The 15,796-nt window shown below is 40.1% G+C and overlaps 1 protein-coding gene across 3 annotated transcripts in view; it reads left to right on the top strand.

Moving 5' to 3' along the window:
- LOC112148594 (phosphatidylinositol transfer protein beta isoform) overlaps positions 1–11,171 on the top strand; it is an 18,891-nt gene extending 7,720 nt beyond the window's left edge. The window contains exons 7-12 of one of the 3 annotated variants that reach the window (XM_024275833.2): positions 18–101; positions 2,208–2,285; positions 3,831–3,941; positions 5,202–5,324; positions 6,292–6,349; positions 9,218–11,171. In XM_024275833.2, the coding sequence (XP_024131601.1) occupies positions 18–101; positions 2,208–2,285; positions 3,831–3,941; positions 5,202–5,324; positions 6,292–6,339 (444 nt within the window). In that variant the 3' untranslated portion in view covers positions 6,340–6,349; positions 9,218–11,171. Of the gene's footprint in view, positions 1–17; positions 102–2,207; positions 2,286–3,830; positions 3,942–5,201; positions 5,325–6,291; positions 6,362–9,217 lie in introns of all 3 variants that reach the window. The other 2 variants (XM_024275830.2, XM_024275832.2) reach the window with 2 other exon arrangements.
- Positions 11,172–15,796: the final 4,625 nt, after the last annotated feature.

The raw sequence follows: 15,796 nt of genomic DNA, 5'->3' as shown, positions 1-15,796 counted from the left end.
CATTTTGGTTTTTGCAGGTTCACAATCTAGACGCTTCCACGTGGAAGAATGTAGCAGTGGTGCCAATCGACATTGCAGATAGAAGTCAGGTGTCCAATGCTGTAAGTAGACATTCAGGTGCAGTTTTACTGGGAAAAAAAAGTGATTTCTGGTTCATGAGAAGTACGGAACAAATATTCTTTTAGACAGGATGGAGGTATTATTTTATCAAGTTAGCAATATACAAGGTCATATATTAAAGTTTTTTTGTTAAAAAACGTGAAAACACATTTTTTTTATTGTTGTAAAAATGCAGTGAACAAATTAGAGATTTTGCACTTCTGTTGCCTATTTCCTAAAAAAAATAAATTTTAAATGTTTTATTCTGAATAAAAGATTTCCCAAATAACTTAGAATTTATCCTTTAATAATGTTTAATATTTTACTAATACACGACCGATTAATACCCAAGTCGTACGAGTGCTCTTAGCTTACTTTTGAAATTTTGATATAGTTTAGACTTGATGTGCGTATTGAAAATAAGGTTGACTGTGCTCATTATAAGTTCAAATAAAGTAAAACAACTGTAAACAAGACCATATTTTATTTATCTTCTGTATATTTCAAATCATTGCTTAACAAAATCTGTTTACAAAATATGTGTATCATGTAAATATACAGTTTTTTTATAAAAATATTATTTGCTGCTTCAAATCTTGAGCTGCTCAGATGGTGTTTATGATTTTTTAAAATGTGAACGTATAAACTTTTGAAATCTTTGAAATCTCATTTGAAGCTGTTGCAGATCGTTGCTGTTATTTGACTTCCAGTTGCCTCATTTCGCGTCACCTGTCTGCGCGCAGATAGACGTGTGGCTGTTTGACCAAGAAGCATCGGTTTCCGTGCGCGTCCGTGTTTGTCTGTTGTGGGGAGTTAACAAGACGGACGTGTTCGCCTTGCCGGAGCAGTGTGTTGTGTCTCAGGGCCCTATCAGCGCTCAGCCTCGGGCATGACTGCAGGCCCTGAGGCGTACCGCCAGCACAGATGAGTTTGTTAGTGTAATTAGAGGAACTAGACAAATACACACACAGCGCACTTGCACTTTAACGCGCATTCTTTTTACTTGAAGAGTAGCTCTGGTTTGAGTACCGTGACATATCGATTCATAGACCTCATTAGTGCGGTGCAGTATATTGTTATAGCGATTGAGCTCTGAGCATTAAAACGGACAAATTATAGTGGCTGTGTGCACACTGGTGTTTGACGATGCCTTTTCATTCCTTTCCATGTGTTTGGCTTCCCTCCGTTTGGCCAGTAGCTCCCAAAAAGATGCCTTTAGCTGCAGGCGCATCATGATTTATTTAAAATTACTGGGCCCTTGAGCTGTTGATAATTTAAAAGCTGTTTCATTTATTTGTATTAGTATTTCTCCTGCCTGTTTTATGATGTCAGTTTTGTCCTGTTGGGCATGCTTATTTTTTTGCTCTTAGTATCTCTGATTATGTGTACGCTTATACAAAATGTGTTTCTGTGGCGCTAGGATGGAAGTGGAGTGAAACTATGCAGTTTATTGAAGCAGGTCTGGCAGAAAATTCTAGTATAGAAATATATAAAGATGAGTGCTACTGTTTTTTAGACAACAAAATATATCCTTTGACTTCACTCTTCAGTGAATGAGTTGTTTTGCATCAATAATCAAATACTATTTTTAGGTTAGCAAAGCCTTTTGCGGCACATTTATTATCTTCTGCACCACTCTAATAATGTAGTGCTGCTGTTATTAGAATCCACACAAACTTGAGCCCAGTGGAACAGAATGAAAGACGAGGACACTTGTTTGAGGGCTGTTTTTCTTTTTTTCAAGCGGCCATGACTGTGTGCTGCAGACCGTTTGCACAGTCATCCATCCTCTTGCACAAATGAAAAACAGGAATTCAACAAAAACTGTGGTTTTAAAGGGAACTCTTCTTAATCGTAATTTTCTTTACCGGCATTTGTTTTTCATTAAAAAAAAAGATTTTTAAACTGATTCCTTTTTGGTCCCTTCAGGCCTCCATCTTTTCGTTTCAGGTGATGTTCCATCTGAATCATGTGACCTTTGTAAATGTAAAGTGTTTTTAAGTGATATCAAATTATATTTGAAGACAAAAACCTGCTGTGTGGATTCATTTTTTTTAATTATATCTCTATATATTGCTGTAGTGACTAAATTACAAATCTGTCAACAGGACTACAAACCAGACGAGGATCCTTCAAAGTTCAAGTCGGCTAAAACTGGCAGAGGTCCTCTGGGACATGATTGGAAGGTAAATAGTTTTTTGGACATACATTAAACTTGACATAAACCTCAATGCATTCTTTATACTGCAATATTTGGGATGAAATGAACATGGAGGAAGAAGCTCTTTAATTGTCACATAAAGACAAAACCAAGTTTTACTTTCAGTAAGCATTTGTTTTTCACATGCCGTACTTCCACCAAACTAACACAGACTGCTCATCTAATCCTCACAAAACACGCAAAAGAAGCTTATGATTTTTGTGCTGAAATTCTAATTTGATAAGTTGTAGATCTGAAGAGAACCCACTAAGCAAAGTTGCTAATCGTACTCAATGAAACGTCGACATGCTGCGTTTTTCCCCCTCTGAAGGCAGCAGCCTCACAAACCGGTCCTGCTTGCTTTAGAGCACTGAGAATTTCTATCCTGCAGTGGAGCCCCTGAAGCTACCATGGGAAACTTTGCTCTGTCGCAGGAATTTTTAAAGAACAAAGGCAGCCAAACTGCTTTAAAAAGTATGAAGAAAGAAGCATGACTTTTATTTTATTTTATTTTATTTTATTTTATTTTATTTTTTTTAATTAGATTGCTTTCCCATCCGTTGCGGACATGGAAAAAGACTGTTTTCAGTAAAGGTAGAAAAGACTAAAAAAAAAGGTAGTTATGTGACAACAGAGGCACAATTTCTGCCAGCTTCTCAGAGCAATAAAACTCTTGTCTATCTCTGCATGCACACATGCTTGCATATCAGTACCCTTTGTATTTCTGAAAACTTCAGCTTCTTTGAGTGGGGCACAGAGAGGGAGAGAAGAAAATGTCACCGTAAGTGTTTTGATGTAGAATCCGTTTCATGTGAAGTTCTCCTTTAGCGATGACAACTTTTCTAAACCCACTGCAAATTTAGAAATGTTTCTCATTTCCCTTCTGCTGCACTCCGCCATGATCGCAGCATCAAACGGCAGTGGGATGAGGGTGATTGAGACGGGTCTGTGGCATTTTCTCTTGGAATGCCGTGCCAGAATGAAGTGATTAATTAAACAGGGGTTCTCAGAGGGGCTGGGGGGGCGTGTGTGTGTTCTGGGGGCAAGCAGGTCCTAGGTGTTAATAATGTAACCGGCTTTGCACTGCGACGCCCTTATCGCTCGGTGAGCGGCGTTTTATCTGCCTTCTGTGACCACAAAGGCGTGCCTGTCGGGAGCGGTGTCGCTGTCAGGAAGGAGGCAGAGAAATGGTCCCTTCATCTGGAGTTTATCCACTTTGCCGTGCCCCAACCCCCTTCCTCCTCTCCCTCTGTTCTTCAGAGCGAGGCGGCAGGCAGGCAGCAGCAAATGAATTTGGAAAGCGTGTTTTAGATTAGGACACTTTTTTATCTGTGCACAGCACATCTTCATATTGATAATTATTTTAGCAACCACCACAACCAAAGCATTATGTATTAATACATCCTAGCTTTGAAAGTTGGATGCTTTTAGCCTCGTGCTTTTTTTATCAATCAAAAGAAAAGTTAGTCAAGTTTTTTGTTGCTTTTTGAAAAGTGATACTCTTCATGTTTTTTGCTGTTTCTTCCAACAGAAGGAGCTGGTGAGCAACACTGAATGCCCAAAGATGTGTGCCTACAAACTCGTTACAGTCAAGTTTAAGTGGTGGGGTCTGCAGACCAAAGTGGAGAACTTCATCCATGAGGTTTGGGAATGTTAATGTCATCTGTTGAGTCACTGAAATCATCCCAACTTTCTGCTTTACGATCTCTTCTTGAAGTAGTTTCTTCCTAAAGACCCACTCTGGTGAAAATCCTGTTTTTGATGGAGGACATATTTAAAGACAATTTATGTTAAAAATACCATTTATGAGTATTTCCCGATCAAAATCGTGTTTTTTGAGTTTTTGACGTGTGTTGCATTTTTCTGAAAGAGAACAGATGCAGTCAGAAATCGTTTTGTTTTTGCATTTTGGAGTATTTTTCCTTTTTAAATTGCTGTCAGTCAAACTGTCGCACAGATGCTCTGTTTGAATTAATGAGCCGTTGTGATGTCACAACGGTAAGGGCCAAGAGCGAATGTGCAAACCCCCTAATCTGCCTGATCAATAAATGTGAGGTTTTTTGCAAGGTTTGAAATGCGAGGCTGGCCTCAGCTAGAGGACCCGTTGGCTTCCCCTCCCTGCTGCCGGAGACAGCTCGCCCCGTGGGGTCTCCGGCACCCCACTGACCGGCTTGTCCGGGTGGGAGGTCGGATCTCTCGTAGGGCGGTTTGCGGATACAGCGGTCAACCCTCGACCCGCACCAGGCCCTTCTCGCGGATCTCCCCAGCTCCCGTCAAGGGAGACATGGAGCTATATCATAATCAGACAGAGGGACGTTAAGGGGGCGGAGCTGCTCACCTTAGCGCTAATGGCCAACCCACCTAGAAGAGGTTTTGGAAACAGACTTCAGATCAACAGGAAAAATTGCTTTTTTAAGACACTTAGGTTGTGAGATTTTGGCTAAGAACATCATAATTTAAAAAAACACTACTGGGAACATTTTTTAAAAATAAAAAAGTTTCATAGGGGGACTTTATTCAAATCATTGTAAATCAGGAGCAGATGAAAAAATTTGTGTTTGTGATATAGAAAATGTGCTAGGCTGACTCAAAGCTTTCGGCAATGAGAGCAAGAAGGGGCCAACAGTCCGGCCCACAACTCTAAGGTGAATTTCTAATGAGCTACTACTGTTCTGCAGAAACTATGTCCTAGAAAACAACACAGGTTTTTGAATTTGGCCAAAAATTGCATAATCTACATTGGATATTTTTAAAATAGATCAAAAGATGATCTGAGTGGGTCTTTAAATGTGACTTTTGTAACACAAATTTGATTTTTTTTAATGCACCAAATGTATTAATTCCTGGAATAATCACATTTGTACATGACTGTCATAACGGATTTTAATGTTGTTATCTCCAGCAAGAAAAGAGGATCTTCAACAACTTCCATCGCCAGCTCTTCTGTTGGATTGATAAGTGGGTGGAGCTGAACATGGACGATATCCGGCGAATGGAGGCGGAGACACAGAAAGAGCTGGAAGAGGTAGATGCTGTTTGTGTGTTCTGGTAACTGCTATCCAGCATTTTATCTAAGCTTTGTGCATTTTATGGAAATATTGTGTAGTAATTGTGTCAATAAACACAAATATTATGTAACTGAAGAAAGTTTTTCCAAAGGGAATCAAAATATATTTTTTTAAAGTACTGTTATTGATTTGCCATAAACGAAACATAATACTCTTGATAGCAAAAGTTTGTAAAGCCCAATCAATTCACCAAGTTAACTAGTTTGTGGCTTTTTACTTGGGTTAATCGATTCTTGCAAGAAATAAATATAGTAAGAAAATGTAGCTTACCTCTTTGGCTTGATAAATCATTTTAGTGCACACCAGCCGGTCATGTGACCTCATGCTGAGTTAATCTTTTTTTGTCATCGTTTCTGCTGCATGCACGGTGCAAAATGCAGATGCTGCAAGCAATCATCTGCCTCTGCTTGCAATGTTTCTGGGGTTTATTTCCTGTGACATGCTGCAGTCTTGATCCAGTTATCATGCATGTTGATTCTCCTCTAAAGATACATTCGGACTCATTGTGAAACACCAGTTTCACAAGACTCAAACCTATTAAACCATGACATACTGTATAAATCTTCTCCTTTTTACGGTGCACTGAATTGGTCAAAGATGCATGTAATTTGCTCTTCTGAATTTTTTTATTGATTCAGATATTCGTTTTTCTTTGTTAATCTTCCAAAAAAATGTAAAAGAAAAGCGTGGTCGTGTGATTTCTTTATGCGAGGTGGGTGGCAGTAAAATAGAATTGAAGCGTAGATCCTATTTTAAGTGAGCTGACCTCAAGGGAACAGTTTTCTTTGAAGTTTTTAAAACATTTTTTAACTTTCCCTTATAACCACTTGGCTATCAAATTATAAATTTGGCATCTAAGGTTTCTTAATTCCAATGTTTCCCACAGGTTCTCCATGTCCTCAGCTGTATTTTATGTTTGTCTAGATGCGATCGAAGGGCTCCGTTCAAGGTACAAAGGCTGCAGAGGATTAGCCAGGTCTAGGTTTGTTGCTCAGTAAGTTCTTGTTGGATATTATCCGGCTGTTTTTCCACTGGTCTAGCTCGGGCTAACTGTACAAATCCTTTATTACTGTCTTTTCACCAAAGGCCTTGTGTTTTATAGTGTGATCTAAGGATATGTGTTAGGTTAGTGGTCCCAAACCTCTGGTCATTTGGTACCGGGCCTGGACAAAAAAAAAGGAATACATGCACTAACTTAGATAATTCAATTTGGTTTAATTTTTTTTATCTTGAAGGAATTTTTTTTGACAACTACCAGATTCTTTTCACTACATCCATCTTGGTCATGTGACTTAAAGCGTCAACTGCATGGCTACTTGAGAAAGCTAAGTTAGTAGCCAAAGCTCACAAAAATCAAACAATAAAACTTATTTGGAATTTTTTTTCAGGGAGAAAAGAGCCAGCGAGGAAACAGAATAAGAGCCTTCAACTACACAGAACAATAGAGCTGCTGTTTAAAAACAAAACCAGGAGTCTTCCTCCACATACGAATTTATTGATACAGTTGTTCTCATGTAGCAGAAGCCGCTCTAGATAATACGTGGAGACAGACTCTCGACTGTCTCACACACGCAGATAATAAAGTTGGAGAGACGGTGGATTCACGTTTATATTATTTTTAGAAAAATACCAATTTTACAAAGGTTGCCTTATTTTATTATGCTCCATCACACCTGAAGTGTTGGACGTAGCTGAAGCTAGCTTACAGTTGTTAGCCTCCACTTTGACATTAAAAGGAAAATCTTCATCACACAAAGTATAAACCAGCTGCAAACATTTTATAGAGATCAAAGATTCAATTAAATAAAGTTGCTGATTTGTGGAAACTTGTAAAAGGGACATTTGAGAATTTTCCTTCCGCAAGACTGAATTTGTAGGCATCCGTTCAGAAACTGTAGCTCAGAAAATATTCATTTGTGTTGAAAAAATACCCAATGAATGAGGATTTATGTAAAGACAAACTATGATCCATCTGCCTGCCCTGAAAGAGAATGGATTTAGTGTTAAAATGGCATTCTATGGGGGAAAGATCATGTGATGTTCCCTTTTCTATGGAATTTTTACAAATCTAAAACAACTGATAAAAATCAACAACTTTGTCTCATTGAGTCTTTAGCATCTGTATAAAAAATAGTGATATTTTTAGACTTTTCAAAACAAAATTTCTTGTAGTAGCATTTTATTTTGAAAATAGATTTTCAGAAACCAGAACCTTAAAATTGCCAACTTTGGCCCGGTTCAGGTCAGTTTTTGAAAATATTGTCCAATTTAAACCGGCCCGTGGCCTAAAAAAGGTTGGGGACCACCATGTTAGGTTACAGCTCATCTAATGGTAGAACTTCACAATCAGAACTTCCTGCATACTCAGGAGTCTGCTTGTATTAAGAATAAGAGTTGGAAAATAGTTTACTGTGTTGCTATTTCAACCTAACTTACTGTTCAGGTTCACTAAATGAAGCGTCGGTGTTCTGTGGGAAAATCACAGCAGCAGACCAGTGTGGTTTGACTGGTTGAGGCCATTTCTGTGGTGGGACAGCTAACCAAAGCCCCAGTGGAAAAACCCGCGTACATCTTTTCTGCTGGTTTGAGGCCTTTCTTTTTTCACTCTGCACTTGGTGATGAGGTGTCAAGGTATTTCACATGTCTACATCCCACTTTGCATGAATCCATGTCACAGAATGGGAGTAATGTGTCTGGTCACGAGGTGTTTTAGTCGATCCAGTGAAAACGTCCCATCAGAGTGCTCAGCTTTTAGTCTCCAGGACCCATAAAGTTCAGCATCACTTTGGAAGAATCGAGTTCTGAGAAGAGAGAGATTTTCCTCACACAGAGCGTCTGTGATTCCTGGGACTGGCAGTCTTCATCGCGTTTTACCACTCCTTCAGGCTTGGAGCGGATTCAAATATCAGTCTGGGAACTTTTGGCCGTACAAGGAGAACACGGGAGGAATCTGAACCAGACTGGTCGGAGAGGGCCAAACGTTTCTGGCGTTCTGCCACTGCGCAGCATTTTCAGCTCTGCCTCCCCCCCGCCCCACCCCTCAGAACATCTCGCCCAATTCTGCATGTGTTTCCCATTTTCCCTTGGAGTAAGTAAACAGGAGAGTGCCATCAAAGAGCGCAGTGGTGAGGAGGCTGTTTGAGGCCTGAAGCTCTGAGCTCAGGGGTTAGCGGGGTTGGATGACGCCTCCGACTCCTCACCTTCTCCACCAGCCCGCAGTGAGAGCGCTTTACATTAAGGCTGTGTCTGTATTCTGCACGTATAGTGGAAGTGGTAAGCGAAGGGAAAGCTGCAGGTTTGGGCTGCAGGTTGCTGCGAGATGGCTCGTCTGTTTTCCTCCATCTCATTAACATACAAATGGAATTCTGCTGTTGAGGAGTCTGTGATTGAGGGAGAAGAGAGGGAGAAGGAGGAAAAAGGATGGAGAAGTTGGAAGGTAAATCCTCGTGCCATTTCATCAGATCTGTCTATTACTCTGTTTAGAGCCACTGTTGGTTCCAGCCGTTTCATTTAAGGTGTTGGGCTATCAGATTCCTGCACTAATTGACTTTCCAAAGCCAGCGGTGCCTGGGTGGGAGGATTTGAAAGTGATGCTTTTATCTTCTTAGAAGACAAACAGAAGGCTTGATAAGGACTGTTGGAACAGATTTTGTTTTTCAAGGGATTTAGATTTCACTTTGCAAAAAAAGCAATTTCACACGTTTTGATGATTTGCACAGAAATTAGTAAAAACTCCCAAGTAAACTTGTGATGAATGAAAAGATAAGACATTTCAATCTGAAGCTTAGCCCGTCCATATCAGTTAATATGTACAAAACTAACTTGGATGCTCATTTGTTTTTCCTCGCAGCTTCGCAGGCGGGGTGAGGTCCGGGGAACCACTGCTGCAGACCAATGAGAAGGCTCAACGTTTGAGACGCCCACCATGACAGCAGGGATGGAGTCTGCCTCCGCTGATGCCACTTTTAACCTTAAATGATGCCGGCTGCGGGGAAGCAAGCTCATCTACCTGCAATCAATAGAGCAGATCCCTGACCTGACCCCAAACAGGAATTGATTTTTTTTATTTTTTTTTTGGGAAGGAGGGTGGAATCCAGCACGATCCTAGTTGATAAGGCTTTGGTTCATTTGAATCACCATCATCATGAAACCTCAACTTACTGGAGATCCGGGGAGGAGCTGCTTCCAGGAAAGATGAAAACTAAAGCAGATCGACTTAGCTTTGATATTAGACCAAATATTTCTTTTGTGTTTAATCAGAAGTTTTCTTTTTGATGGTCTTAAACACATTCCTCACCGAGAAGTGTCCTTACAGCCTCACTTTGTCTCCTCTGTCTTACAGTAAACACCCATGGCTCAGTGGTTTACATTCCCTGACAAGAGACTGTTTGTCATACTCATGTTCATTCCTGCCACAGCCTCCATTAAGTGATTACTAACACCCTTGGCGCCCGGGCCCATTATATTCCTCCTGCCATCATCCCACCTCAACCCAAAGCACCGCATCTCATTATCACTGACAATCATGCCTGTGCAAGTAGTCACTCTAACTGCCGTTCAAACTTGGTACAAAAAAAAGAAGAAAAATACCGGTGCATATGCTGTATACACTCCAGACGAGGATCAACGTGTGAATTCCTTCTTGCACACACACCTGCTCACAGGTGTGGATACCTTTGAGCTGACTGATCTGCTAAAAGCTCAATCTGGGCAGATCCATGCAGGTTTCTTCACCTTCTCAACAGCCCCTCACTTTCCTGAAGACTCATAACACCCAGCGCTCACCTCTTTTAACAGATGTCCCGGGAGGGAAAAAAGCTCTGAAAAACAGCCACAGATGGTGCTACACCCCTCCAGCCTCTGTCACAAGCCAAACCGTGCCACACGCTGCCTGCCCACCGAGGACGCCTGTCCCACTCATCTGCTTTTTGGAGGCAGGCGGCTCCCCAAAGACCCACCTGTCTCCTTCCTTCCACGCTGATGTTTACAGATCTGCTCCATCAGTGTCCGGTCAGCACCAGCACCACACTGCACACTTCAATCTGTGAGGCTCCTCTGCCAATCGCTCCTCTGACTTTACTTTTCTGGTGGCTAAGCGTTACCATTAGCCTTTAGCTGATGTTTCCTCTGCATGATTGAATTTGTAATTTCTCCTCACATAAAGCTGTAACGGTGGAGCTGCAGATTTCCATATCTGTGTTTGGTTACATGTTGGAAAGATTTTAACACAAGTGCAATTTCCCACTTTGAGTGCTATTTACAAAAAGAAATTCCTATCTTTTTTCCAGAAGGATCTTGTAGACACTCAACTTTCAAAATGTCAGATGTGGACATTTAGTCCAAAGAAGTCTACACATCATGTTTACATGTGTTCAGAAAACAAAATAGGAACATATTAGTCTTAGGAACATCCTTTAAGCAATCTACTTCACTCAGGTGACCAATGCTCACACAGCACACTTTCCTCTTGTAAATATGAAAACACAGTTTCCACACCCAGCGATTGTCGAATGAGTCTATTTTATTGCTTCTTGCACTCGTTACTGTTCTGGAATATTGTGTGTTTCAGGGGGCCAGAAATGTTTAAAACCAATGATCTGCCTTGTAATCAGTATGTCCATGTGCTGTCTTATTCTAATTTATGAAAGGAGTCATTGATCTGAAAAGCTTGTATTTTTTTAAAGGCTCTAATTAGCTTTTAAGGATCAGCAGGACGTGGTGGTGAATGTATGACATTGTGCCTTTTCTTTCTAGAAATCTTGTCTGCATATTGTATCAATAAATTTAAACCTTTTCTTACAATACATCTTCTTGTAGAGGTTTGTTCTAAACATGCTGCTTTAAAATCAGTTATTTACGTAATACGGTTTGTTTTTTTAGAATTTGTGTGAACAATTTCCACTTAATAATCTTGTGTCTTGTCGGAAGACCCATGCACCATCCATTTTAAGTCTTCTAGACGAAGGTAGGAGGTTCTCTCTCAGGAGTTGACGGTACGTAGCTTCAACCATCCTCCTATCCATGTGCAGAAAACACCTCCAAAGCATGATGTTTCCACCTCAGTGCTTGACATTGGGAATGATGTTCTTGAGGTCATGGACAGCATTTATCTTCAAACGCAAAAGGTTGAGTTAATGGCAAAGAGCTTAATTTTGGTCTCATCTGAGCACAGCACCTTAACACTCTCTAAATCATGGGTGGATCGAAGACCAAGTCTCCAGTATCATCATTTTCTTTTAAGGAATTTTTTGTTCTCAAAATTCTAATTTTTCAGTAATTTTCAAGCAATCTTCCTATGTTTTTATTTTCCATTTTGTTACATAAACCACATTGAAAATGAAATAAAACTACTGTTGTCATATTTTGATCTATTTTTTAAGACAAATACTTTTTATTGGGTATATTACATCTGGTAAAAATTACCCAGCAAAAGTAATGGTATAACTTCTTATAGCAAAAGTATCCCAGAATTAAGCAGGAGGACTATGTGAGCACTGCAAGCCTTACCAAAGGTTTTTTTTTTTTTTTTTTAATCTGTGATTGTGATTTCTCACAATCCTGGAAGCCCCACCAGGTAGGATCTTGTTTGGAGCCCCAGACCTTATATAGGTGGACTGACGTTCATGTTCTTGTAATTTATTACCAACAGTTGTCACCTTAACCCCCAGCTTCTTACTGACGGTTTATAGTCCATTCTACAGATCTAGAATGTTCTCTCTTAAATCCACTGAAACCTCTCGAGTCTTTCCCATGTTGGAGACTTTAGAGTCTGACTGATTCTGTGGACAAATATCTTTTCTGCAGGTAATCGGCTCAAACAAGTCTACAGTTCAGGTGACAGGTTGACTATGGGAGTCTGTGAGTGAACCAGTACTCCTAATGGTTGCAAAGGGATGAAATATTTATTTACCTCAATAAACTTAAACTATTTCAAGTCAATTTCTTAATTTTCTATCTCACTGTTCAAATAAGTCCACCGTTTGGAGGACAGACTGTCATTTTCATTTTACGTGGACAAACCTACAAAATTAGCAAAGGGATCAAATACTTAATTCCACCACTGTAATTTACAAAAAATATTAAATCTGTATTCAGTAACATAATAAAAATGCTTTAAGAATGAAAGGTTATAAATGTATATTGATGCCCACTGTGGAGAGTTGTGAACTTTTAAATAGTAATAGACTGAATTGTGTATGTTTGGGGTGTCAGTCAGCCCTGCTGTTCATTAAGCTCAGTCTGTGAGGATCTTCCTATTTTAAATGTAAGCTTTTCACTCAAAGTTGATCAAATTTGCTGATTGGAAATGTTGCAAATATTCTCATATTTAGTGCACTAGCAGGGATACAAACTTTCTATGATTTCAAACTCCTTGAAGCTGACCTAAAACTTGTGTGCTGTGATCGCAAATGGATGACAACGTTCTGAACGAGACTTTGTGCAACTTCCAGGTCAAAGGAAAATTGCTCAATACCAGCAAAGTCTGTGCTTAAGAGCAGGAAAAGCCTCCAGTCTGCTTGCTAAGATAGCTGTTTTTTTTTCTTTTCGTCATATTGTTTGTCGAAGGGTTCTCACATACGTCTGCTGCACGGAAACCAGTCATTTCTGCCACTGAACGTGCAAATAATGCAGTTTCTAAATTGGGAGATGGGCAGGCTCGCCCACACACCTCCTGTTAAGTGGTGGCTCACAGCAGTTTGCAGTAGGCTTCCATCCATCCATGTGTCTCCCTCCAAGACGAGAGGAAGGGACGTGTCAGGAGTGAGCCCCTGACATTTAAATAGATTCAGCAACAGATGAAGAAAAAGCTGAAAGAGGGGGCTGGAGACACGGCACAGCAGGACATCCAGGCATCCTTCCAAGTCTCTGTTCAGACCTTAAACCACTTTGTGATGGCCAGAAGAACCTGCTTGATAAAGAATTGCTGCTCTTTTCAGATTATTTAATGTCTTAAATGATAACAAGTTTGTGTGTAGCTTTATAGAATAACACAAGAGCATTCGTGGTGCTGCGGATGTGGCACGAGGAAGATTAGGGTCAGTTTGTGTCATGTGCTTTTGTGTGCCCCTCTCTCCTGGGGTGGGACTTGTTCAGGGACGGCAGGTTTTCAGGACAGGACAGTTATTTCTGGCCTAACACGGGCTGGCAGTGAAGTCACCAGCGTTTCCTCATCCTCCGGAATTGGCTCCAGTTTAGCTCCAGAGATTCCCTTCAGTCCTTCCTGTTGTTGTGGAGCCACATGATGTGTGTTTGTGTGGCGACGGCGGCGGTGGCGGCGGCAGGGGTGATGGAGGGGGGATTGTCTGCTGCATCTATTCCTCAAAATACAATGGCGCTTCTCTGGATGACAGATGCTGCTTAACCTGTGCTGACCCAGGGAGCGGAGATGGCCGGGCTGAGTGACAGGCCTGCAGAGAACACACTGAGGCTGCACTCCGCATTGCTTGAGCCATCTTTCTGGGAAGGAACTGTCTCATTGGCCATCCCCCAGTGCCACATGTATGTCTATTTGAGGATGGACTGCAAGTCAGGGGTAACAGAGGGTACCCACTTGTGCTATCTTGGCCTATTGAGCAAAATATTGAGACAAATTGAGTACTAGATCATAGCAGAGAGTAGTAATGTGACACTGCTTGAGAGCATCAGACTGTCCATTGTGTTGAAGTTGCCTCAGCAGCTGCTGCTCTGGGCTACATTTATCATCAGTGGGTTCTCTGTGGAGAGGGGCTGTGCTGGTTTTACATGTGAGTGACAGAGCTTCAAAAACTGTTTTTGTTGCTTTTGGGTAATTTTTCTTCATGCTAATTAGTAACTCTTGAGTGCTGCTGTCACGGGTCAGATCGATGATTTTTTATTGTTTTTTTGCAGCAGAGACTTAAATAAAAACATTTGGGAGTTTGGTGATGGACTGTAAAGCAGAGACGGATTGTTTGGATACAATTCCAAGGTTTGCTGCATCCAGATGGCCTCCAGATATGGAGTGATTCCATCAGCAAGGTGATGCAAGGAGAGAGTGCGCTCTTGTTTTGACTTAAGTTCATCCCAATAACTGGACATTCTTCTCCTTCTACCTGCAGCTGTTTTTCTGAAGTGCTGGCGTTGAACTCAAACCAGTGCGCTCACTCGAAACGTCTGTTCCTTCAAAGATAACAAGTACATCTTAGAAGCTTCTGAGGTTTTCTGGGTCAACACACAAAACCAAACTTCAAACTTGCTCTAAAAAAAGGTTGAAAATCAAATTTAACTCAAAACTTCACATATTCTGACAGATTTTTTTTTAAAATATTATTAGATGGTTCTTATTTCTATCTTATTTTATTATTTTTTCAATACAAATTTATAAATGTATTTATTTTAAAAAGTTTTTCAATTCCGAATCCTTTACTAATTTACCTTCTGAAAGGAAACTTTGATCAGGAAACATCAGCTCCAGCGGTGCCTCTGTGCTGAATCCCACCGCTAGATGGCACTGTGTCTGTTCACTAAAAGCTTTTCTGGTCACCCCAGAAGGCGCAAAGCTGGCTGCCACCAAATTACTGTTCATGGTGTCGGGAAAGGTTGCAATGTGGTTCTGTTTTCACCAGAAAGAGAGATAGAGAAGGTTCATGAACATAAATGAAAGTAGCTATTTGTTTCTTTTTCCAACTGTAGACATGTGCTGTGCAAAATGTTTGTATTTTTGAGTTAATTAAAAAAAAAAAACATAATCAAACATGGATGTATTGTACAGTGAAAAAATACAATACATTTTAAAAGACTAAATTCCCTGCATGTCTTTTTTTCTTAATAAAAGAGCAAATTTTGACAATTTTTTAACTTTTTAAATCCAGGAAAATACCTCACATCATTACAAACACGAAAGTTCTAGATAAATTACAGGTTTTTAATTAAAAATAGATGCAGAAAAAACTGACATGGAAAAATATGCTAAATTAAATTAAAGTGAGTGGTTGATTATTTAATTACAACTTTTATTTCAAAAATAAAGCTCCACTTGACTTCACCCACATAACATTTATTCTGCATCTATAATAATTACTATTTTAAAATATTTTTCCTTATCTGAACCATTTTTAAAACTGCAAAGGTAAAAAATATATTTTTCCTAAAGTGAGGCCTATAGTGTCATCCACGTGGTTTGGGTTCAGATGTCAAAGAAGGGGTTTCCTGTCTGGCCTGCTGACTCCGCTTTGAGGTGTGATCGCTGCACACGTGACTGTATTATGTAGTCTTGTGTGTTGTGATTTTATTCCAAAGGAAATCATTTAAATTCCAATTTGGTTCATAACACCCATATAGTATGTCTATGATTTTTTTCTATGGATTGTCTAATAGTCACGCGCACAGCTTGTGTCCTCATGCGTTTTATTCAAAGACAATAAAACGCACAAACTATTGAGCGTATCAGTGCGCTTTTCTGATATATTCC

This window comes from Oryzias melastigma, linkage group LG9, assembly GCF_002922805.2.
Source record: "Oryzias melastigma strain HK-1 linkage group LG9, ASM292280v2, whole genome shotgun sequence".
In the NCBI taxonomy this organism is placed as follows: domain Eukaryota; kingdom Metazoa; phylum Chordata; class Actinopteri; order Beloniformes; family Adrianichthyidae; genus Oryzias; species Oryzias melastigma.
The sequence above is the reverse complement of the archived record's forward strand: the minus strand, read 5'-3'. Positions and strand labels throughout refer to the sequence as shown.